At 46.4% G+C, this 25,755-nt stretch overlaps 1 protein-coding gene across 2 annotated transcripts in view; it reads left to right on the forward strand.

The window, feature by feature from the left end:
• Nucleotides 1–9,805: 9,805 nt before the first annotated feature.
• The window catches only part of ILDR2 (immunoglobulin like domain containing receptor 2), a 43,218-nt gene continuing 27,268 nt past the window's right edge, over nucleotides 9,806–25,755 (forward strand). Inside the window, exons 1-3 of one of the 2 annotated variants that reach the window (XM_072885634.1) lie at nucleotides 9,806–10,231; nucleotides 19,499–19,831; nucleotides 20,930–21,049. In XM_072885634.1, the coding sequence (XP_072741735.1) occupies nucleotides 10,186–10,231; nucleotides 19,499–19,831; nucleotides 20,930–21,049 (499 nt within the window). In that variant the 5' untranslated portion in view covers nucleotides 9,806–10,185. The remainder of the gene's footprint in view (nucleotides 10,232–19,498; nucleotides 19,832–20,929; nucleotides 21,050–25,755) is intronic. The other variant, XM_072885625.1, reaches the window with a different exon arrangement.

Below are 25,755 nucleotides of genomic sequence, written 5' to 3' on the forward strand. Positions count from 1 at the left end.
CATCTAGGCCAAAACAGGCATCCTGCTGCATCTCACTGTGGGGCTAGGCACTGCCTGGCAAGCTGCCTGCCCTGCAGCCTGCGTGACCCACCTTGGCTCCCAGCTTTCCTCTCCTTCTGGAGCAGCCTGGCTCCTGCTGCTCCCTGACAGCAAACTGCCGAGGAGCTGGTACTTCGTGAGACAAGATGATCGTGGTGATGTGCCTACTCTGACACTTCTAGTAGTGCTCAAAGCGCTACCAGGACCTGGGGTCCGAGGTGAGAATAGGGGGTGACAGATAACGGGGGTAGGGGCCCAGGAGATGCAGGAAGGAGTAGGGGAAGAGGTGAAGACCAATTTCAGTTAAGAGGCCTGGGTTTGGTTTTGAGATATCTGGTACTTTTCTGGAGACTTTACTGGAGGAGGTGAGAGGGCATGCGTGTGCTTGGAAAGGCAAACTTGCTTTTTAAAAATAATGTGGAGCTCATGTTATACAAAACCGAGACTGCTGTCCAGACTCTCTTTGGTGGTTTTGGGTTGGTTTTTGTTGTTTTTTTGTCCTTTCATCTATCTCATTGACATAATTGACACTTCCTTCACTGAAAGTTTGCATAGTGAGCCACAGTTCAGATAAGATGAAGACTGGAAATAACCTGATCTGCATCATCTTAATGGGCAGAGTTGTTTCCCCCCTTAAGCTTTCTATTGATCTCTCTGAAAAACCAAATGATCTTCACTGACCATAGTAAAAAAAGGAAATTAGCAGGGCAATAACCGTAACTGGCTTTAAAACAAAGTTTAACCAGCTTACAGAAGGCATTGTGAAATCTGGTTGCCTGCAACAGAGGACCCTGTGTTTGACCTGAGACAGGGTTACTGAAATGGCAGCGTTGGCGTAGGTCCTGATTAAATTCTGGCCAAGTTTTGCTTGTCCCAGCCGTGTGATGTCTCCCATATTCCTCACTGTTCCCCTTGTCTTTTGGGGGATCTCCTTCAGCATGTGGTTGCAGTTCCTGCAGAGCCTGCATAGTGCAGCAAACAAGAGCTAGCACGCTGCTTCTTACGTAGCCATCTTCAGTGGAGTTACCCAGACAATCTCAATAAAAATGAATGGTGTAGCCCTGACTTGGAAGATTCTTTCCAATCCTCTATTCCAGAGTCTTCTTGAATTTACTGTAAACCTAGACATGATGATAAAAATTATGATAAAACACTTCCATGCATTTCCAAATAGCTGGAAAACTCTGCCTCTTCCCCACAGTCTAGCTGCTTTTTTCATCTTCTGGTTAGGTAATGTAAGTCTGTTTAGCTCCAAAGGAGGTAGCTGTTGTTTAAATCTTTTTTGTAGCTGTTTAAGCTGTTGCTTAAATCTTTGGCTTCGCTGATTATGTTTGTCACTGCTGGAACTGCTGGCAGGTAAGGTCAGATCAGATTGCTCTTGCATCTCACTGGTGGCTAGTTTCTCTGAGGGTTAAAAACTGCTAGTGCAGTTTAGTTTCCTGGAGGCTGTTCTGTCTTGCTCAAATCCAGTGAAACAGTTTGTTTTATGTTTGTGAACCACTTACTGAATTTGCTGTTAAACATACAGGAGGAGTCAATCACATTGTTAAAAATGTATACAATCGTGATGTAAACTCAATAAAAACAAGTGAGTGTTTTTAAAGTCACTTTCACTGTTGTGGAAAATCATTTATATTCTGGTCTAGTTCCTGATACATTAATGCTAAATCTCTGAGGAGAGACTGTAAGAAATAACTTGTATCTTGTAAATACACACTTCTGCACAGTCTAGTTTTTCAGGCAGAAAGGTGAGTATTTACTGTTATATTACTGTAAGAGTTGTTACTAGGAGTGCATCTGTGCACATTTGTTTTACTTTCCTTCACACCATGTTCTTTCTCTTGTGTGCAGCTATGAGACCCACCCTTTAGCAGCCCTTCCTTTTAAAGAAATTCAGATGTGTGCATCAGCTGTTTGAAAAACACAAGGTTCCAGTAATAGCTCTCCTAGGGCTAGAGGTGTGGTTGGAAAATAAAATTCATAAGCAGCGGAGAGAGAAAGGATTTTCCTATGTGGGGTGGGGGGCAGAGAAAAAACAGGGAACAGATCATCTTCAGAGCATGTCATCGGTATTCTTCCCCAGGGCACTGGGGAGAGCCCAGTGTCTCTGAAGGAACTGGTGTTTTAACTCTTCGATGGTCTGCTGTTTAATTTAGCTGGCAAAGGAGTTCTCTGGACTGTTTATACTGATTTGTAAGTAACTTGTAGCACTGGGGCCATTCCAGTGGATAAAAGCAAGTGTTGTGCCAGTATTTATATATTACTTTTATTTTTAAAAGCACTTAATTAAATTAAATTTGATATGCCAACACTTAACTCCTAGGTACCTGGCCTTGGAAACCCAGCTCCAGAATTAGGGGCCTGTGCTTTCCCATCAATGCATGGAGTTCATCAGATATCTCAAAATAGGGTCTATGTACCCTAGTACTATGTAGAGAGAAAAAACTGTCTGGAACTTTTGTGCCACTAATGCATTTTCATTCATTCAGGATTCATGGCTATAATCTTCCTTCCAAGGTATGTCTTACAGTTGTTCCTCGGAAAGAATGAGCAATGTTATTCTAAAAAACATGGCAGTGACTACAGCTGCTGCTACCCACTTATCTGCAGGCCTCGGGCTACAGCACTTTTCCACAAAGTTAAATATTTGGTGTTTATTTTGGAAGAATCGGGCCAGTCCATCAGCCCGAGAAAGGTGAGGCTGACACAGCTCCGTATTCCCAGGTCCAACTGAAGCAAGGTTGAGCATATATTCCCAGTCTAACATGCCAGCTTCTCCTGCGGTCTTGCCATTAGAGAGGCACCATCCACTCTTTCTGCCTTCCCCCCCCCCTGCCCCCCAGCTCCCAGGGCACATCAGCCCCTCACCAGCTAGTCTAGCTTGATCTTTACTAGTCACACCTTCCTCCCCCTGGCACCACTGACTTAAGGGCTTCTGACCCCTGGTCCGCTCTAGTGGACGGCACTTGTTGTCACTCACTCGGGTCTCTCCAGCTGCTGGCACCCAGGCACACGGTGCCTGCGGTCCCAGCCCAGCTTCTGGCACCCAGACCCTCACTCACTCCAGTTGCTGGCCCCATGGACACATGAGGGGCCCTACGACCCGCGGTCCCATTCCAGTTGCTGGCACTTAAGTCAACTCACTCCTATTTCTCCAATCACTGCCACCCAGGCACACAGGCTCTCCAACCCATGGCTTGACTAGAGGCTGGCACTCAGACCTCCATAAACATACATACACCCAAAATAGTCCTTCACTCAGAGAAAGAGTTATAAAGCAATTTCATAAGAAGATGGGAACGGGCTGTGCTGAGCAGGTGCAGGGCATGGCAGACAAGCACATCACCCAGCAAACTGTTCACACACAACTGGCCCTTTCTATGCCCTTATCCCTCTATTTTCCCACACTTGTTCCTCCCCAAATCACCTAGATCCCTCCCTTTCTTTGCCTTTGATTCCTCCCCTAAGCATCCCATAAGAAGTCCTGTGCAACCCTGAAATGCTCTTCCCCTGCATCCCATAGTGTGTCCTACATCTGTAGGCTGCAACCCTCCTCAGTCCTAAAGTTGCTGTGGAGTTGACCCATCTTGATGGGCTTCATGCCTGCACCCTGGGGCTGAGGCTTTCCTGGGACACCTCTGGGAGGGGCCTGGACAGGTTTTGCCTTCGAGTCCTTAATTTGCGTTCCCATCTGCCATTGTGTCCTGTGCTCCTCTGGACTTGTGGAGTTGGGCCTTTGATGGGCTGATGGCTCTTGTGATGGGTGTGGGAGGAGCCAGGGCAGGGTATTATTTGGGCTACCCCCATGCCATTGTCTCTCTGCACTCCTTTGTGGGTGTGTGGATGGAGCTTTTATCACATAATCTCACAGCTGATGCCTTTCTCAGCCTTGTTATGGACGTTTCAAACGTACAGTTTCCCTGGAGAGTGATACAAAGTGGGAACTTTGCCTTTGCAGTCCAGTAATTATTATTGTTTCATATGTAATGCATAAACATTTCAGGGATCAGAACCTGCAGGCTTCCCCTTCCCTAGGCGAATGATTTAACTAGGAAGCTATAGCCCTCAGCTTTCTCTTGGTCTCACTCCTTTTGACCTAATGAATCTTGGGTTTCTTTCTGAACAGTGCCACAACTGCAAAAAGAGTGGAGGGTGCCTTTCATCTCAGCTGTATGATTAAGGATGTAACTTTGAACACCTAGAAGTCAGGAGGCCTTTTTACAAAAGGTAAGCTATATCCCCCCGCTATGTTCCCTTGCCTGCCTTTGCAGGACTTTGCTGAGTGTTAGACCTATTCTGAATGTCCTGGATCAGGCCTCACAGGTGATACCAGCATCTTTCTTCAACGTTTCTGGGGGAACTCAAGTGAGAGCTGCTGTGCTTCTGTCTGCTCTTCAGAAATATTAGCGTTTGTGCTGGAAGTTGCAGCGCAGCAGGTCATGGGGTTGTGGGATGCATGGGACTTGCTGGGCAAGTGCTGTAACCTTGCTGACCAGCACGTCCCAGAACCACTAAACGTATTAAAAGGTACGTGGCAGGAGCTGCATCCCCTCCATGCCATAGACTTCAAATATCTTTAATGCCATGGCTCCAGTGAAACCACCACATTGTTCCAGTATCCTGGACAAATACTGGAAATCCTTAGTATCTGATAAGACTAGGTTTTCAGGTGGGAAACAGGGACCTGACTGCCACAACCCAGATGTATGTAAGCGTTAGCTTGGGTGCTTGTTAAACATCTATGTGCTCAGGACTATCTGGGCATGCAGAGAAGCAAAATTGTAAGTATGTAGTCAACTTTGACAGTACATGTGTGCTTTCAGTTTCAAGCTGCTGCTGAATGAGGGGTTTTTAGATTGCAGTCCTAAATGTTAGGTACCAAAAATTTTCCAAAGTCTTGTTTTGGATCTGGCCCTAAGTAGAATGACTTGGGTAGTTACAGACCTGTCAGATTGACAGGGATCCCAGGCAAAAGAATAGAATCACTGATACAGGAGTTGCTTCAATAATGAATTAAAGAAAAGTAATGAAATTAATGCCAATCAACATGGGTTTGCAGAAAATAGATTCTGTCACATTGGTTTGTAATTGCATCAAAAAGATATTAAGTGTGGTTACTAAAGGTAATGCATTCAGACACGTGAGGCATGTGACTTGACCACACAACACTAAATCAAGGAAATGCAATGATACAGAGGCCATCCAGTTCCCAGTTCAAACGTTAGCTTAGGATGTGTCAAAATGTAATTTTAAATGAGGAATTGTAATTGCACATTTTCAGCAAGATCTTTAAGGTCATTTCTTGGCTGCATACTACTACATACTTGTTGGTACCTTTAAAGGAAGTATACAGTCATCACAGATACTTGCAAATGATACAAAGATTGAGGGAATAGTTAATAACGTAGGTTATAGAGTGGGATAGCCACCAAAGAGGAGCTCCCCATGTGATGCTATGTCGAAAGGACTAACAGCATGATCCCTGGAAGGATAAACAAAGAAAATTAAGCAGGAGTGATGATGCTGTACTACTTCTGCTTTCATGCTGTTAGCAACTGTGCCTGGGATGCTCTCTCCAGATCCGGTGTTAGCTCAAGAATATAGCAAAATAACAGTCTGTTGAACTTCCAAAGAGAATATTAAAGGGTTCTTTGATCATAGTCTGTCGTTACCTCTGTTCAGAAATGCCTTAAGAAGGCCCTTCCATCTAGCTTGGCAGTACTAGAAGGTGAAGTTAGATGAAATTAGGGGCAGGGTGAGGTCCCTTCCAACCCAAAGTATTCTGTGATTCTTTTTCTAACAGATATGCTGTAGTTCAAACAGGATGTAGTGTGGCAAAGTGATGTGGCCTATTTTATTAAGAAAGCTGGGTTAGACAATCACAAAAGTCCAGTTTGTGAACTCCAGCTCCCTGAAGGTATTTGTGCTGCCCACAGTTTCTCTACAGCCAAAATCTAGAGGGTTTAACAACTGTTATCTCCTTGCTTATCTGTAGATATGCAAGCAGAGTTTGTCTCATTCCTATTCCATGTGTTTTTGCATATAGTGACACACAAAAGATTGTGAGCTGGAATGATTCACTTATGATTGTGGGCCTATATAATAACTTCACAAAACTTTATTGCTGATATGCACTTAGTGTTTTACTTAAATGAAAATTTCAGGTTCCCTCTGAAAGTGTAGCAAAGGTACGCTATGATTTTTAGTGCCTAAAAAAGAATCAGGAGCAGCAAAGGAAATGTATACAGAGGAGTGAATACTACAGAAAGATGCTGTTCTCTTGGGTTTTTTCTGATGCTGAACTTATATTACAGAACTCAAGGTTCATTGGAATGAGAAAGTCAACTTTCTCCATTAAATATTCTAAACATTTGTTGGTACAAACATCATGGTTAAGAACAAAAGCAGTTTATATATCCATATCACCCACTCCTGATGTTAATGGGAAGTAAAAGCTCTGTATTATTGTGCTATCAAATGTAGCCAGGCAGCTCAGAAAAAACAACGTATACAGGGAGTGCATATATTTCAGCAATGTCTTGCTGTGAAGCTATCAACGATTAATAAGAGTTTCCAGTGGAACAAAGCAAACAAGGAAAAGTTTTAGTTAGTAGCTATTCTGAAGAGACTCACTAAATGCTATGATTTGATGATGTGTCACCTAATAGCTTCTGTAATGTGCTGGTCTCAGTACTAAATCAAGAGAGCAGTGTCTAACGGCCGAATCTAGTATGACATCCCAGAAAGCTGTTGAAATCACTGTTTCTATGGAAATTTCTACAAGGGAAATCCAGGGGGCTGAATGGATGTACAAAAGTATGCATGAAGAGAAGTATTTTCATGCAGCATAGTGGGTTTTCCGGGATGTTGCTGAGATGGGTCATTCTGAGTGAGGTGCTGATGTAAATCATTCCAGATGCTGGTGACATTAAAAAGCTGACTCTGCTTATCAACAGAGGAAATGACCACAACAGACTGGTACTGGAAGATGAAGGGAGGGAGGGAGGAATGAAGTAGTTGGAAAGAAGAGCCAGCAGCTGCTACAGCATGAGTAAAAGGTGAGTTAGTTTGTTTCCCTATTGTTCAACCGAATTTGTTCATGATCCCATTGCATAAAGAACTGCTCCGAACAGAGTCGTGGTATCACTTATATCAGTGTTGTAGCATGGTATTCTTCCGATTCAGTCTGGGTGCGGACAGGTGGGTGCGGACACCCACTACAAATTATGTAGGACAGGCATGGGGAATTTGGTCATCTGGTATCAAGGTTGTGAAGTGACTGAGGGAGATGAAGGTTGAAGTCTACCAGTATGCTGTTTTTCAGGGAACAGAGAATCCCTGCTGGGCTGTGGCTTGAAGCGGTCTGGCTAATTGCATAGGAATTTAGCCACTGTTTGAAGGTGAAATGGGGCTAACTGCAGTCGTGCAGCTTTCTGTCTCCAAGAACTAGCTAAAATGAAAGACAACATCCCAACATTAACTATTAAGCCAGCTCAGATGTTGCAGTACTAAGATCAAAGTCTACAGAGATCTGGAACATCTATTCAGGGCTCAGGCATCCATCATACGTGCATATATACAAATGACAGCTCCCATTACGTGAAAAAGAACCGTACAGTGAGTTTGAGTGTATGAAAATTTCAAAGCAGCTATGAATCCAATGTTACATGCAAAACAATGGTGCTTCCTTGTATTGAAAATCTTTCCTTCCTTTGTTGTGAGTCAAAAGTTTAGCAAAACTGATGTATGCCAAATGTACTTGTAAAAGCTGGAGTAGATTAAAAAAAAAAAGCTAGGAGTAGCTAACAATAGTGACGCATAAGGGATTGTACTGCTCCTGATGTTAAACATATGAGATAATATCTCATATCAATACAACAACATTGTCTCGGGAAACTCTGGATCAGATTCCTGGCCAAATAAGTTACAGAAACGCAAGGCACCAGGATTTCACTTGAAATTTTGAGGGTTATCAGGAAAAACGGTTAAGTGAGGGAGAGAAGAAATAGCTTTGTGTTCACCTTTTAGGAGTCTTAATTCAGCCCATACAAACCTTCATGGATTATATCCTATAGATACATAACAATGGTGAGGCAGGACCTCAGCTGATGCGAGGTATTATAGCTTCATCTGAGTTTTCTGGAATGACATGTATTTCTTGAGGCTGAAGTTGTGGCCCTAACGAGAGTTTCTACTTTGCCTTCCACCTGCAAGTATGCACAAAGGCGGTGGGGTGTCAGATCACTGTGTGCTGAAGGAGAACAGCACTGTGCGCTCTTGCGTATGTACATTATTTTGCACAACAAGGTCTTAGTTCTTAATAGTGGCTTTTAGCTAGTACTGCAAAACAGTTAAATTAATCATGTATCAGGTCAGAGGAACATCAGGACACTGATTGGGGTGGGTGTGTATTTTTTTTTAAAGCAATGTTGAATAAAAATAAACGTCTATGTGAAAAGTATTTTTAAATAACATTGAATAGCTCTGAATAAAACACTTAAAAACAGACAGGCTGCCTAGGGATTGGCTCCTTGCTTAATTCCACTTAAACTATGTAACAAACTGTTCAAAAGCAACCAAAATGTTTCAGCACATCTTTTGTCATAGCAAACATGCTGTTTTGCTTTTTCACTCAGAAATTATTGATCTGTTTTTATTCATGCTTTTGAAAAAAGCTTATCTTGCCTGTAGAGAAGTTCAGTCTGAAAGGCAAAATCATGAGGAATGTATAGGCAATTGGAAAATACCTGCTAGAATGCAAATGGCTTGTACTGTTTTACTGCAGGCATCCCTGTGCACCCTGCCTTTAGCAGCGGGACACACCTAGCGCCGCTCCCTTCTGGGGCCCAACTTCGTGTTAGAAAATCAGAACCCCTTATGTTCTTTGGCACATTCCAGATGAGAAGTTGAAGGCTACTCCCATCTCCCATGTGGATCACTGATGTCCGCAGAATGCAAACTTTGGTTACAAACACCAGCCAAGCCCCTGAAAGAAAAACGCCCGAAGTTGAGCAACATGCAAAGGGAAGCTGTGCTGGATGCTGTGAAACGAGTGCCATGTTGGAAGGTGCTTTGGTGCTGAGCCACCAAAGGAAGCGTGCTGCTATTTAGCCAGCTCTAGGCCTGTGAATAATTCCACTGACTTATTTTGCTGTCTCAGAAAGTTTTTTTAAGTACATGTGGGTCCACTGTGGCCAGGACGGTTTAATTTCAGAGCAACATCCATCTTTTTAAAAGTGATCTTCTTTAGCTGTATTTCTAGTCGGCTGTCCCCTTCCTCCCAAAAAACTTCCATCCCCTTCCAGTATCATGTTGGCATTAAAACTTAAAACCCCACAACTCAGCTGTCCATCATTAACAGCCAGAACACCTCCTCCTCATCTAAAATTATATCCCGTCTTCATCTATGATTACAGTAATTAGTCACAGTGCCCATGCTGGAAGTGGAAACCCCAGGGAAATTAAGAATTGGAACAGTCTACGTTCAGTTCCCAAGGTATACATTTGGTTAATTTGGGGAGGACAGGTGATGGGAGCGGACACTTTGAAGTGCTTGCTAAGAGAAGTTGTAAGCCGGGACGGGGCCGCGGCAGAGGCAGAGGCCGCTGCACGCCCCGCGGCGGAGCCGGGGGCCGTGCGTCGCTCCGGGCTCGGCGGCTGAAGTAGTTGCGGGGAAACGTGCCGGGGTGCCCGCAGGCTGAGAAGAGCTCCGGCAGCCCCCAGCGCCCCGGCGGAAAGCCCCTGGCAACCGAAACGCGCCTTTGCCGGAGGAGGGAAGCAGTTTCGGGAAGGCGCGTCCCCCCCCGCCGCCCTCCGCTTGCCTCCCGGCGGCGGCGTCCCCCGCCCGAGCGCTGTCCCCGCCCGCCGCCGCGCCCGGACAGCAGCGGGGGCGGCCTTGCGAGGCGGCCCCCCCAGCCACCGCGGGAGCCGGCAGTCGGCGGCAGGGGAGGAGCGGAGCGAAGCGGAGCCACACGGCGCGGCCGCTCGCCGCCAGCCCTGCCGGCTCTGCGGGGAGGCGGCTGCCGGAGCGGGCTGCGGGCGCGCCGGGCGGGGCCGCCCCCGGGCCTCTCCCGCCGCCCCGCGGCATGGTCGCGCCCGCCCCGCGCCTGCCGCCCGCCCGCCCGCGCCGCCTGGGCCAGCGGGAAGATGGATGGGCACGTCCTGGGCTGGATCGTCCTCCTGTGGCTCGCAGGTAGGGCCGCGGGCGTCCCGGAGGCCCCGACGTGCCTGTGCCGTGCCCGTGCCGGTGCCGTGCCCGGCGGGCTCTAGGTCCTTCTTTAGGGCGAAAACGGGAGGTTTGGGGAGATGCCCCGGCAGGCTGCGGGGGCGCAGCTGCGGCGGGAGCCAGCGCGGGGTGGGCGTCTTTTCGGGGGCGTCCCGCGGTGCAGTTTGCGGAGACTTCGCGGAGAGGGCCGGTCCCGCTGGGGACCGGGGGAGGCAGCCGGCGCCTCCTGCCTGCCCGGGCCCGGCCGCGGGCAGGTCCGAGGTGCCCCCGGCGCTGCTGTTCGCGAGGGGCGGGGGGCGCTTGGGCCGCTGTTTACCGCGGCGCGGGAGTGGGGAGAGGAGCGCGCTGGTGGCGGGGAAGGTGGGAGCCGGCCCGGGGAGGCAGCAGGAGCGCGGGGGGCCCGGAGTGTCCTTGGCCGCGGTGCAGGGGGGATGGCGACAATCCTCGGCTCTCCCCGCCCGCCCACGCCGGGCCGGGAACAATTGCAGGAACTTCTCCTTTCCGGGTGTCCTGGCCGCACACGCCGTCTAACAGGGGTGTGAGAGGAGGGGGCTGCCCTGCTTCTGCGGCGGCTTGCAGGGGGGCAGGATCCGGCCTTTCCCGGTGATGGTGCAGCTGTGCCCAGGCCTTTGTGAGCGCAGGACGGGACTGCCTCCCCCAGCGCAGCTCGCCAGCCACCTCTTGCTCGGCCGGCTCCCAGAGAGGTCGGGCAAGCCCTCCCTGAGCAAGGGGGAGGGGAGCCGGAGAGGAGAGCAGAGGGCTCTGCCATGGGCAGAGGGCAGGGGGGAACAAGCTGAAAAGGGGCTGGGTCTGAGAGCTGGACAGCGAGGAAAGGAGAGGGTAGGGATTACAGCGGAATGAGAGCGGCAGGGCAGCTGGCAATCGGGGAAAAAGAGGGAGCCCTGTCAGGTCAGCGGCAGGATCTGCCTCCTCTGAGCCGGTGCAGCAGCCAGGCACAGGCAGGAGCAAGAGGCTTTAGGAAAAGCTGCAGCAGGCTGACTTAGCCAGGCAGGCTGGTTACAGGCTGAAAGAAGAAACAGACACACTTGGATTAAGTGACATACATTTCCCACCACCACCAATGTATCCTTCCAAAAAGACCTGAGGCTCTTCCCTTTTCCTATTCAGATTTAGGATTCACAAGCAGTAAATTCGGCTTTTAGTCATAACACCTCTCTCCCACCACCCACCCACCCCTTTCCTTGCTTTTTCACTCTGAGTCATCTTCAACACCGGTGCCTGCCTACTGCTCCCTTCCAGGGTTTCACCGCCTCATCTGGGGCTTCGGCAGCTTCCAGCTCATCCTCCCTCCTTGCCTCTCTCCCTGCCTCCCTCCCTGCCATTTGGCTGCTTCCGAATGTATCCCGCTTCACTGGGTTGGTCTGGAGTGCCAGCGCACCCACAGCTACCACTCCTTCCCTACTAGCCATAGTAGTATGCCGATAAATAGCATCCAGGGACTGGTAAAGGAGTACAGGGTGTAGATAAACATGACATGACATTACATTCCTCCCTTTTTTTAAAGAGCTTCATAATCTGGACATGTCTGGCTAGATCAGGACTTTTCCATCAAGCTAAAAGGCTGCGCTGTTGACACCTTTCTCCCTCCATTAAAGGTAGTTCATGACTACTGGCAGCGCCCGCCGTTTGGAGCATGCAAGGTCTATGCAGAGAGAGAGGTACTGCTGCAGTAGGAAGACCTTCCAGTCTCCTCTAGTCCTGGCCTTTTGAGACAGGACTGCCTGCCGCTGGTGCTGTCGACCACTGGCTGGCAAAGGCTTCCGGCAGGCAACAGGTTAGCCGAAGCCGTGTGCTGAGAGATGGAGGCAGCCGGTGTCAGCTTGCTCCCCTCCATCCTCCTGGCTGCTGTCGCCCAGCGATAGAGCAGGGGCTGCTCTCCTTTTTCACGGCTGAGAGAAAGCAAATAAGCAAAGGGGTGTGTGTGTGAGTGAGTGTGAGCGTGTACGTGTGTGCACAGAAAAGGGAGAGAGGCTAGCAAACATGGATTCAAGATTTTCCTCTCCCCAGTGGCTGTGCAAAGGAATGAAAGGTCTGCATCAAGGTAAGGAGCCCTAATCCAGCCAGAGTGGTACAGTCCACTCTGGGAAAGAGAAGTGGGGGTTGGGAGTGGAGGGGCCAGGGTAAGAGACAGAGTGCAAGATGGGGAGGAAGTAGGGAGACAAAAGGGAACAAGAAAGAGAAAGAGGCTCTCGCCCCCTTCCCTCCCCTCCTCCCTCTTGGAGGTGGGCTGAGAAATTTCTAATCAGCACTCGCAGTTCCTTTCCTCCCAGCAATAATTCCTCTCTGTCCTTTGTTTGTCTTTAATTTTGGCTCTTGCATTTATCTTTTGTTTGGTTTTGCGCGTTGTGACTTCTTACTGCAATTTCAAAAAATCCTGCGTGAGGTACAGTGGATTTAGTTTGGCTTCTCTTCCTCCTGCCTGCTCTCCCACGTGCCTAAAGCTAGTGTTTTAATAGCAACAGCAAAAGGATGAAGAGCAGGTCATAGTTTATTTCTTCCTGTGAAGTGTCACGGGTTAGGATGTGAGTGGGACTGTGTCTTCTCATTCTAGAAAAAGAAGGTACAATTTGTCAAGTATCCTTAAGCCCTTGTGTAAAGCTGGTTCTTGTAAACTACCAAGTGCAGCTTGATTCTGGAATGAATCCTCCCCTCGTGTTTACCATTATTCTTATTAATGCTGTAATTCCTAATGCATTTAAAACTGGAGAGAAGTGTTGCACTGGAGACTGAACTCCAGTTTTACCTACAGAACAAGCAGAGCAAATTTTTTTCCACCTCACGACTCAGGCTAAGCTTGGAAAGATTACAGTTAGAAAACTGTCCACATTAAAATGTGATCTTCTCTCCCTGTTAAGTAATTTTTCACCAATAATTCAGCACTCGGTACCTGTTTACTCTCCCTATGCAGAAGAGCCACTGCAATGCAATGGTACAGTACAAAGGCAGGTAGATTTACTACCTCTGCTTTCCCAGCCACAGTGTGGGAGAGCAGGCAGAGGGGGCATGCTGGAGCACAGTTGAGCTTTGCTGTTTCCTGGCCAACTGAGCAGACTTCTTGAGCAGTCAGGGAAATGGATGGACTGTTTTATCTGCCTTGATTTAAAGTATTCATCTGACTTCCCTTGACTGGCTGCACACACCATAAGCATAGTGTAAGTGAGAAGAAACCTCACACTGTTCTTACTTTTTATTCCTGTGAGATCACCCTGAGTGGGACTGGCAACAGTGGAAACCCCAATGCCATCCCGAGGACAGGTGTTACAGCTTGGTGTTATAAGACTTGGAGAGACTCTTCCCATTTCTTTTCCTTTGTTCGCAGGCTTCTGGTGGTGACCAGTTGCTGAGTGATAGTTCTGGGAATGATTTCTGGGATGCTGAATCAAGACTGTAAACCAGGAGCCATCTGACAATTGTAACAGCTTTCAGATAGTAATAAGACAGGGTGGATTTGATCTGGTGGCCAAAGCTGAGATAATTCACCTGAAAACATCCTTTTGTGAATGTGTGAAAGGGCCAGGTTGTAAGAGAGTGTCATGAGCACAGGGAAGCTGGTGAAGAGAGACCGATACCTAGAAAAGCCCATGAAATGTCCTGAGCTCTTGTGAAAGCCCTTACGCAGTCTTCGCCGTTTCAGGGCTGTGTACTTCCCTAGAGAAGTCAGGAGCATGGGGCGCCTGGGGGACAGCATCACAGAGAATGGGGAAGAGCGAGGAACAGTCCAATGTCTGCTGCAGTCAGTTTGCAGAGTCTGGGCTGTGTCCTACGTGGAGTGTTTTCGTATTGAGGTTCTGTGCTCTGAGTGCTGGGTGTGCAAGGCCATGCTTTTCTCCAACTGCTTTGGTTTTGCCCCTTCCCAGGTTGAGCAGTTAGGGAGCTGAAATTCTCAGTTTTGCTACGGAGCTGTAAGAAGCAGTACCATGCTTTCACCTTAGCTGCAGCTGACCTATTTAGGCATTGGTTTCTTGCTGGCTAAAAAAGTTGACAATTAGGGGCCACGGAGCTAAGAACACAAGTCTGACAGGAACCAGACCAAGACATCCAATTCATTTCCCATAACCCACTCAACACAATCTGATGGTGACGGCTTTTGCTGATTAATTGCATGGATTGGATTTAGTCCAGCATGAGTAGGCAAGAATCTGTACAACACTGTCTCAGTGATCCCACTGGCTCTCCATTCACCTGTTTACACATCTGTTTATCATCTCTGACCTTTCAGTCTCAAAGCCCAGATCCTGCACTTCCTGATTCGGGCTTGATCCACATTTGAAAGTGTGGATGGTGTGTCTGTATTCAGCAGTGGGGGAAAGAACACTTTTAATTGATGCATAGTAGCCAAGGCACAAAAAAGAAAGATATAGCATCCTTTTGCCCAACAGTTTATTTTGTTTGGGGAAGTGTTATAAACTACCCTCGGAACACTATCTCTTACCAATGAACATATGCTTTTCTGCCAAAGCCCTTAGGTATAGTCTAGGAGTAGTTTTCCTGAGTTGCCTGGTTCAGTGCCCAAGGACTTCCGTTCTCCTGTGTGCACAACTGCCACTCCTGTCAATAAAGGTGCATAAAATCGGGGGATGTAATTTTTGTAGTTTTGTAGCATCAGCTGTACTGCCTTAGGCAAGTGATAGTGTGAGCCAAATAGTTGCAAAGAAAGAGATGTGATGCATGCACAGACAGGGAGACCCATGCTGACCTGAAGAGTAACGCGTGCTGCCTTCTCTTGGACTCAAATCTTATCTCATGTTCTAGAAGGATGCAGTCTGAGACCTATTACACTGAACTGTAGTATTTGGCTTTGCCATTAGTTACAGGGATTAGTGCTTCAGAGCAACTTTATTCTAATTAGATGATCTTTAAGGTTCCTTCCAACCCAAACCATTCTATGATTCTATTCATAAAGGCTAACTTAAGGCTGTGTAGTGAAGCTAAATCTTCCTGAGATTCATCTAGCCTCAGGGAGCCGTAGGCTCCTCCAGAGGGCAACTGTAAAACACGAGCCTAAGTTATCACCTCTCAATTGCCTTCTCTCTTATACTCATGGAAGGTGCTTATGAAGATCAGGCTCACAAGGCTCAAATGCGCCCTTACAAATCTCCCCCTCTATAATCACTTCCTGGAATTTTCTTTAATCACCACTAAATGTATTAGTGATAGCTTGTGTGTAATGTTGATTGCATAGTTTGAATGCATAATCTGAGGATAGTTCAGGAAAAGAATCAGAGAAAGGAGAGAAATGCACATTGCCAATGAGAAACAGACAAAACCCATACAATTATATTTCTGAAGCGTGATTATTTTTAACCTCATTCTCTAGGAGTGTATATAGACACATGCACAGACACACAAAACCCTGGATTCTTTTTATTTTTCTGAGAGTAAGGATATCTGTGTTTTTAAGATGCATTTGATTAATATTTGTAGACCTTTTTCTGGGGATTTAGGAGAATAAGAAACAAGGAAAGCAAAATTGTCACGTAGTCATGAGACTCCCATGAGCTAGATTTTTCTTGTGAAAGTTCAAACATTGAAATTCACAATGAACAGGTTGCTTCTCCGGAGTGCAGGAATTACATTTCCATGATGATTTTGAAATAAGGGCTAATGTTGCTCTGTCTGCGTTAGTCAAAACATAGCAGAGCACAATTCAGTTTCTTTTTAGTCCTACTTGTATTAAACTAGACAGAGAGCTACCACAGTGCTGTCACTAAGCTTGTCATTGTTTTTCACGTCTTTCACTCTTTTTTGCTCTGCTGTTTAAACAGCCCAGAGTTCTGTCCTGTGATACATCTGAGGCTTTTGTTATCTTGGCTCATCTCTCGAAGATCTTTGAGGTCAGCAGTTTCTTCTTGAAGTTGAGGAAGTCCTAAGCAGACCTCTATAATTCACGTGCATGGACATAACTGATAGGTGTAAAGCCACCATCTTGTCTTCAGGCAGTCGAACATCCTGTTGGCCTTTCTGATGGACGCTGTCACAGGAGTGACGTATTACATGAATTGATTCCAATCATTTTTTTTGGCCGAGGAAATAACAGGTGTATAATTTCCTGGTTCAGCCATATATAATTATATATAATTTGACTTAAATAGATCTAGAGTTTCCACTGCTCCAGTCTCTCAATCTGAGGCACTGTGTTGCTCTTAAATGCTATTTCTGGAAAGGATCTGAAAAGAATACTTTAAAAGTTAATAAAGAGCTTGGGATAGGATATGGAAGGTGCCAGATGATTTACTGCACATCTCCCAAATGCTTTTGGGTAGAAAAAGAATTCCTGTGTTTTCCCAAAAGCTGCTTTTCTTTTCTTTTATTGATATAGACATTCACATGGGGGTGGGGTGGGGAAAGTTAGTCAGATGAGAATTTGCTAAAGCTCAGCTAATCATTTATTAAAGCAGTACCTTGCTTGCCAAACTCATTAATCTCATTAACAGGGAAGGAGGGCTATGGTGCGTGGTTAGCTGAAAGCACTGTGTTTACTAAGCAGCGTACTTCGTTCACAAGGGAAAGATTTAAATATTCACTGTGTCACTGTTTTATCCCTGAAGCTGAAATAACGTGATGAGTCACTTGACCAGCCTGTGTCACATGCTGGCTTTGGCCACAGACTTCGGTGGGGTCAGGCACACAGTTGCCAGATACAGGTCTGACCTGGACCCATTCATTTTTCAAGGTGTTCGTCATGTCTCTTGCATTCAGATGCAACCTGGGAAGCACGGGTCTCTGGAGAGGAGAGAATAAGACAACGTCACCACTTGGTTCACCTTAAGAAGCAAGTGGTGATGTTCTCTTAGTGCTGCATGGCCCCTCTTGTCCCTGGGAACAGGAGGCCTGGCAGAAATGTCCCAGCTGCCACTTCTTGAGTTACCTCTCTGCCTACGCCTTGGGAAAGTGGAGGAGCTGCCTCATGCCCCTGCCTCTCCTGTGGCAGCATCTTGTTGGGACCTCAGCTGTGTTTCGTGCTACGCTGGAGAACACTCACACTTCAGTGCTTGGATTTGGGTCCAGGCACTTCTGGCAAAACTAATGACATCTGCCGTGCAACTTCCACATGGCACAAGTACGATATGCATAATGTTATGCATTCATTGTATGCATAATATAGTGTTCCTGTGCAAATGCCATAGCACCCTGGTGCGCTGCAAGCCTTCGCATAGTAGTCCCCAGGGTCAAATCCTGCCTAGATCAGTAACTCTTTGTTAGTATCAGTGACTATCTTGCCTCTCTGAAATATGCTTTCCCATAGGTTCTGTCCGTACTGTGTTTTTATCCCCTGACTGGTGTTTATAGACTTTGTTATGATTATAGTTTGGATGTTGATAACTTGTTGAAATGAATATTCACTGTTGGTCCAACCTCTCCACTTTCCTTTGGTTCTGGCTCCTGATCATGAGATCTTTGCTTTTGCTTTTCAGATCTGCAGCTGTCTGCAACTTGATCTTGTCTCTTCATGCCTGCTGTTGTCATACTGTTGATGCATTTATTGCTCTCTGTCTGCTTTAAGCTCCAGTGCTTTAGTCTATGCCTTTTTTTTCCCCATCTTAAAGATACCTTCTGTCATTTAACTTTCTTTTGATGGCTTCCATCTCCTTTTCATCTCTAGTTTCTGGAGTGGGTGGTTTATTTTTGCTGACTCCATTTCCTCTCATCTCTACATCATTTCTTAATCTCCTGCAACCTGGCTCCAGCCCTTTGAAATTATTTTGACCTAGGCTGAGACACCTTCTTCAGCTTCTTCCAGCTGAACATAAGCTTCCTGCTTCCATGATTGTCATCCTGCTTATCCTTCTGCTTCCTATACTTACCCTGATACTTTATCCTTACTCTGCCTGTCTTCTTCTTTCTTGGCATTTGCCCTTCTCTCCTGCTGCTTCCCGACATCAGGAAGCCTTTCTTTGTCCTCAGTCTTTCATTCCTCCTTAAGCTTCCCCTAAGTCAATCAGTCCCTCCTGATGTTGTGTAAACATCCTCTTCTGCTTTATTCTCTTGAATATTTCCTTGTGTCTTGTCCTCTTCACCGTGCACTGCTCTGGGCCTTGGGGTATCTGGTAACTGGGTGTAGGGAGCTGCCATCATCAACATTTCCCATATTGAAACTGGTTCCCTTTTCTCATACAAACTGCCACCGTCAGGCCCTGCAGCCCCTCAGCTGCAGAGGGTGTCCCTGGTTGCAAACGTCTTCTTTCTTAGATGCATCGCTCCTCCGTCCCCCGGCTCCTGGGCTGTTTCTGATTCCTGCTTGGGAAAGCGTCAGCGTGTGTTTCCAGTGTTGTCTAAGTGCTCTCAGTCATTGCTGCCTGCAGCGCAAGAAGGAGGAAAGCAATGAAGGGCATGCGTGGGAGGTTTTGGCCGTTCCCCTGCAGGTAGATGGAGTACCTCACGCTCCTGAGGGCTCTCTGCCGGCATTGCTCACCGACTCTCGGCTTCGCTAGGATGTGGCAGCAGTCCCATATGTCTTCTCTGAGGCCTTAATACATCAGCTCCAGGCTGCAGCTCTCCCGTCAGCTGGTAGATAAACATTACGTGTTGAGATCCATCTCCTCCCTGGGAATGTGAAAAACTTGAGTGTTTGGGCCATTTTTCTCTGCACCTCCCACATGGAGCAATTTCTCTCAGTGCTACATGCCAGCCCTGGCAGGAGCTGTGCGATTTGGATCCACTCCTTCATGCATCTCTAGAGTTTGGCAGAGCAAGCAGCACTAACTGGGCACCAGTGCACAACAGGCTGGGCCAGGCACTGTGCTGCCTGACTTTCAAAGAGGAGGTGTGATGCCACCGAAATTGGGAGGGGGGTGACTTATTCTGCATTGGGATCATTATGAACTCAGGATCTGGCCCTTTGGCTGACCTGCTGTAGAAATGGAGTATGGCCGTCCCTAAAATACCTCTTCCTTATCTGTGAACCTGCCACAGAATCCCTGAATTGTTACACCACTGTGTTAGGGTCTCTATAGAGTGTAAGGATACTACATTTGAGCCTTCAACCCCATCGTGCTGTATTTTTCCTTGTGGCTGTAGGCTATAAAAAAAGCAACCGTACTTCTGTTGCCAACATCCGTGCTTACATACGTTGAGAAGTATTGCACCCTAGCACCTGAAACAGATGGACTTTTTAATTTTGTGTACGTGGGGAGAATGATGCTATGATAAAATGCAGTATCTCCCTTTTCAAGCAATGCAAAGGCATATGACACTCATGTTTTTGCTTTTTAGCTGAGGTGGAAGGGTTGCAGGTCACCGTGCCTGAGAAGAAGAAGGTGGCCATGTTGTTTCAGCCTGCTCTCCTTCGCTGCCATTTCTCTACTTCTTCCACCCAACCAGCTGTGGTGCAGTGGAGGTTTAAATCTTACTGCCAGGACCGGATGGGAGAAGCTTTGGGTATGGCGACTTCTGGTTTACAAACGATGAGCAAGAGGAACCTGGACTGGGATCCCTACCTGGACTGCGTGGACAGCAGGAGGACAGTCCGTGTTGTGGCCTCCAAACAAGGATCTGCCGTCACTATAGGGGACTTCTATAAGGAAAGAGATGTCAGCATTGTCCATGGTAACTCTTCTACCCCAGTGATGCTTGGTGGGGGATGGAACAGACCCTTAGCAATTTGGGATACTGGGGGCTGGCAGTAATTGTTCAGTTAATTCCCTTAGAAAAGGCTGCTGGGAGGGAGCTGTTGTATGTCAGACATGGAGGATTCAACCAACCAACCCTAGACCCAAAGGTCATTTCTTTTGGCACTTCCCTTCCTCTGACTCCATGTAGGTTTCCAACCCTGATACAGTATTCTCTTCCCTTTGATGAAGTGGAAGGTTTTTATTCCTGGCTTCTGCATGTTGCTCTGTATATAGATTTTCCTTAACAAAGGGGTGCCAGCAAGAGAGCTATGAATTCAGTCTCTGCAGGCTAGGTTTTTCTTCCTTGCAAACTCCACTGATTTTTTTCCCAGTTCCAAAATACCAAAATTATCTTATACCTCATGTTCGCTCAACTCTAGACTTCACCAGCTTACCCCGTCATGAACCTAAACCCGCACAGCCTTGGTCAGTGTGAAAGGAAGAGATTTCCATGCGGTGAAGTCAAGTTGGGTGTAGATGGGGGATGGCAGGGTCCTTAAACATTTGGTCTGGAAGGCTGTGTGAGAAACCTTATCCCTCAAAAGTACAAGGCTTCTGCTTGACTCGGGAGACCACCTAGCCAGAAGTGGCGGCTCCTTGGTGTGGAGAGCATGTGATCATCCTCAGCAAGGGGGATTGTTTTCCTTTGTCTCCACGTAACCTCTTCAGCGGATGGCTGAAGTGCTGTAGAGGAGACGCTGTCTAAGCCCTTCTTGCATGGCATGAATACTGTTGGGATCCCAGGCCCTAGATGATAGGAAGGACAGAGAGTGACATTAGTTACCCCTTCTGCTCTTGGCACTTGCAGAGTGAGCTGCCTCTGCAGCATTACCTGTCTTCCCACTTACAGCCATAGAGTCCTGAGCCTGTTTATTTTTCCTGAATGCTGTGATATTCTGGATAAGGTTAACCCCTCTTCTTAGTAAGGAAATGAAATGGATTTGGGACGTGGAGACGGACCCAGTGCTTTCATCACTTCACTTTTCCTATAGGTGTTGGAGGGAAAGCCTGACTTTTCTTTTTTGCCTTTCAGATGCAGACCTTCAGATTGGGAAGTTGATGTGGGGAGACAGTGGGCTCTATTACTGCCTTATTATCACACCAGATGATGTGGAGGGCAAGAATGAAGAATCGGTGGAGTTGCTTGTGCTTGGTAAGCCCTCTTGCCAGATTGCTTTTTCAGCAGATAGCTGATGTATCTTTCCTTCTGCTCTCTTGCTCTCTCTACATGTCTGTGCACCATATTACTATGGGTGTAAGATCTACATAAAACAGTCCCCGCAGTACCTTCACCATTGCCTTGCACCTTGTGCAGTTATTCACACCTAGGCAAAGTGGGTGGCAAACGCTACCAAACCAGAATAGTAATGTTTACACCCACACTGCTCACACGTTACACAGGTGTAAATGACTACAGAAAGTGCAGGGCTGTGGAAAGTCAGAACCCTTGCATTTAAGGCATGAAACAATACACTTGCAGCAAAGTGAACACTTGAGACAGAGTCTTTTAAAAATAGACACCCAGAAGACATCAAATCATATGCTTTTTGCAGTCTTTTAACATTCCCTTCGTCCCACTCTTCTGACCCGTGAGGATGTCAAGAAGCACTGTGTTTTTCTGCTTGAGTGTGTCAGTTTGGGAGATCTTTCTGTCTGCCTAATTTTACTTGTCCAGTTGGAGGTGCAGTTTCACAATCACCCTAATGAGGTCTAAGCTGTTGCTGCCACTGAGAGGACCTGTCTTCTCTGCAGTATGCATGCTTGGCTCTGTGTTTCTTTTAGGCTCCCCTGAGCAGTGTGGTGAGCAGGATCAGTTTCTTTCCGATTTGCAGGGTTAGCTTTCAGCTATGGCTTCCACAGTCCAGCTCACTGTGAAGGTCAAAAAAGCACCCATCCCAGCTAAGGGAGAAAAGTAGAGTGGAATGGGCCTTTCAGGGGCATTTGTTGACACTGCCTTGAGCCAGCTGTAGTACTTCACCCCTAGACTGCCCCAGGAGAGTAAGATGTGTTTTTTCCAGCTTACCTTAAGACCTGCTGACACCAATATTTGTCTGTTCAGCATACTTGCATGGTTCTTGGGTGTATAGATTCTGTACGTCCTGTGAAGGAAATGTCAAAAAGCTTGGGTCTATAGTGTGTAGGTGATATGTAGAGGCATACGATAGAACATGTCTGTCAAGTGCCCTTGCTCTCATGGCCAAGGTCAGAGTTTAATTGGCATTTATATTTGGAGCTGTAGTTGTCATCACAAAGTAAACCAGATTGAATGCTTGGGTGAGTGACTATAACAGTGCCATCACCTCCCCTCACTCCTTCAGATGTCAGGCAAGCAACAGACAATTGGAGAATGGGTCCCTCCAGAAAACAGTGTCATATCCCTGTCTAAATCCACAGTGTGACTATGTATTATATGCTAGTTAATAACAGGCCCAAGACTGACCTGTGTTAGTTCAGGTGAGGTTATCTCTGCCGGGTGGCAGTTGTAGCTGTTGCGTAGCTCCTCCAGAGGAGCTGACTGTGGCTGCGTGGTGATGGGCTGCTGAATTTTGTCCCTTCTTCACCTTCCTGTCCAGGATTTGGTGTCTTCTCTTATCTGTGTCTACAACTGTGCTTAGACACCAGTGATAAAACAGTGCCATGGTAACAGGAAGAATCTGTTTTTCAGTGTGTACAGAAGACTACGTGGGGGGAAAACAAAGAAATCCCCACCTCTGAGGCTGGCTTGATGATATTCCTAGCCCCAGTTCATTGTGGTTATGTTGGGAGGAAACACGTAGCTTAGACTGCGTTACCTTGACTGCATCTGATTTTCCGTTCACTACAGCCTGTGGGTCTGACCTTGCACTTTGTGCAGCACTCTGCTAAGTTTGGCAGCAGCATGAAAGCATACTTGTCGTGGGCATACTTTGTTCTGCCTCATGCTGTTTGGTGCAGCTTGTGTGTATTTCTTTTCCTGGGTAGCATGTACGGAGGCAACATTCCAGCTTTCGGAGCGATTCCAGGTTACCTACCCATTTTCCTTCCTTCCTTCCTCTTTCCACCTTATTATTTTCCTTCTGCCTTTGCTGGTATTTTGTTCTCCTTTTCCTTTACCTCTCCCCATTGATGGCTAAAGGAGGCAGCAAGCCAGTGGTGAAAACACCATTTCCTAATATTCTGGCATCTTCTGGGACATTTTTTATTCCATCCCACTGCTCTGCTAGGTATTAATGACTTGCAGAGAGGCAGTGAGTACAGATGTAGATCAGAGCGATTCCACAGTCCTAGGGGACACGTGGTAAAAGGGTTTTGTTTGCTGTTTAGCTGTTTCCTGCTCTTTGGGTGGAACCCAGATTCCCTGTTAGAGCAGTTGGAGCAGTGGAGGGATAGTGTCTGTGAGAGACACTACGATTCCCACAGCACATTGCTGCTTGCTCCCTGCTGACAGTGGTCTTTCAAATGTAATTTACATTGCTTATTTTGGGGCTGCTGCATGATTTGAGCATAGATTAGAATTTTGAATAGAGCAGAGGTTCTACCCACTCATGTTATCAGTGGGGAAGACAGAAAAATCAGAATGGAAAAGGAAATAGGAAAATATCCCTTCTAGTGGTTTCATATTAATGCCAAGGTGAAAGGTGTGTTTAGGTTAGAGAAAGATACTGCTGGCAGTTTAATATCACGTAGAAACCTTGAAAGGTCTGAGAGGCAAAAATGGTAGATACCTAATAGCATCAATAAATTAATGGAAATTTGCTTAGCTAAAAGTGGAGGATCCTGCTTTTATACAGTGAATTGCACCATTAAAAATTGGTCAAAAGCTGCTTTATCACAACTTGGAGCAAAATCCAAAACCTGAGCAAATTACAGCATTGCTTTTTTCTTAGGGAAGCAATCACAGAGACTTCCAGTGAAGTCTAAGTAGCCAGTCAGCCTGGGTCACGATGGAATTGCATGTTGAGTTTCGTCACCTGGATGTGTCATGTTGACACAGAAAGAGGCTGGAGAACTCTAGGTAGCATCAGAGAATCCCATGGGCTGTCTTCATTTCGGGCCTATTTCAGAAAAGCATATAAGCATTTATTTATATCCATTTGTTCTCAACAAAGCTGATAGGATTTATAAAGCATACCTGATGTTAAGCATGTGCTTATGCGCTTTGCTGAAAAGACCATTCAGTAGGTTTTGCTAGTCAGGGACTTTAAGCCTCTCTAATGGAATCAGTGCAGGCAAGGGAAGAGGGATAGTAACCTCTGCGCCTCAGAAACACAGAAGGAGATTGGCTGGTAGCGAACCTCCCATAGAGTAAGGAAAGAATTTAAATTAAAAAGTACTATTTTTTGGTGGTGTTTGGAATCTCCAAAGGGGGTCTAGCATGCTGGAAACTGTATGAACTCTGCTTCTGCAGCAGGACGAGACTAGAACAGAGATTAGCAATTCCACAACAGGAGTCAAGTGATGCTCTCTGCACTGATGTGTTTTATGAGAAATGTAGAACCCTTTGCTGACATGGCAGCTAGGCTAGTGAATCCATTTGCAACTTTATACACTTGTATTATTTAGAACTAATGTGATTGAATCAAAAAGGCTGAATCCTAAATTTAAGAAGGTCTACGTTTCTATCTTAGTAGCTAGCAGCTGAGTGTCCTGCTTCTTGAAACACAGACAGTGCTATTAATCAAATTGTTATTGGTAGCACCTGCACACTGCTTTTTATACAAGAATGTCAGTGGGCTTCAGTAAGGTCATTTATTGCAGCCTTTGTTGAAGGGAACTGCAAGTGTTCTAGTGCAGTGGGTGCAGGGTGCCTGGAGTAACCTTTGAATCGGAAGTACAGGGCAGTGGCAGTGGCTACCCCATCCTAGCTTCATGTGACCCAGCTCACATCAGGAAGCAGTCTAGCTTAACTGCATGAGATTGCATATAACCCAGTAAGCCTTTCCGAGAGCTGGAATGTACTGATCAGGTGCAGGGTCCTGTGAAAGCAGCTATACTGCTCCCTTCCAAAGCTGGTACAGCTATAGAGCAATGGCTGTAGGTGTAGCTAGGCACAGCTGGCTACCCTGAAATGCGTAGGTCTGTGCAAGCTCGGCAATGTTTGCATTACAAGATTTTACATAGCTTAGACATGCTTCACGAAACAGTGGCTTCATTCCCAAGGACGTGTCAAGTTCCTGGAAGAGGCAGGAAAGTGATCCACTAATCCCAGTTGTTGGTTTGATACTTTGGTTAGTTATCCATGTGCTTTGCTAGACGGCTGTTGCCCGCTTTTTTTTTTCCATCAGTTTGGCAGCTAATACCACATAAACTATATCTTAGTGAAATATTATTTTATAATTAATCTTTTAGAAGCTTCAGCTTCTACCATTGTTATGCTTTAAATAACAACAATTAGCACTTGAGTTTTTTGTTATTTTCTGAAGTCAGCTAGCACTTAACATTGGAAAACTGACATCTTTGGTAGTTTGTATTAGCAGCCATTATTGATATAGGCTAAACCCCAAATTTATCACGTCTAACACCCATAGGTAGGAAAGAATGTAGATACATATACGCACAGCGTATTGCACAGTAATTAATGTACTAACAGAGACATGCGTTGGCTTTCAGAGAGGATAAATCTCTACTGGGACGTGTGTGTATGGCGTGCAATGCTAATAAGACAGTTCTTACTCAGCAAAGTGACTCAATAGCTGGTATAAATATAGCCAGGTTTGGAGTCTCTTGTGTGCCAGGAGAGACTGTGTTATAAAAGTTGATGTGGTTTTGGAGACAGAAAAGTTCTTGGCAAAATTTTCCCTTACAAGACGATGGTTTTAGGATTTTGCTCTGTTTTGCTGAAAAGCTGCCAGTAGCATCCGAGCCAGTACTTGGTCACAG

Source organism: Ciconia boyciana, chromosome 1, assembly GCF_034638445.1.
Source record: "Ciconia boyciana chromosome 1, ASM3463844v1, whole genome shotgun sequence".
Classification (NCBI taxonomy): Eukaryota; Metazoa; Chordata; class Aves; order Ciconiiformes; family Ciconiidae; genus Ciconia; species Ciconia boyciana.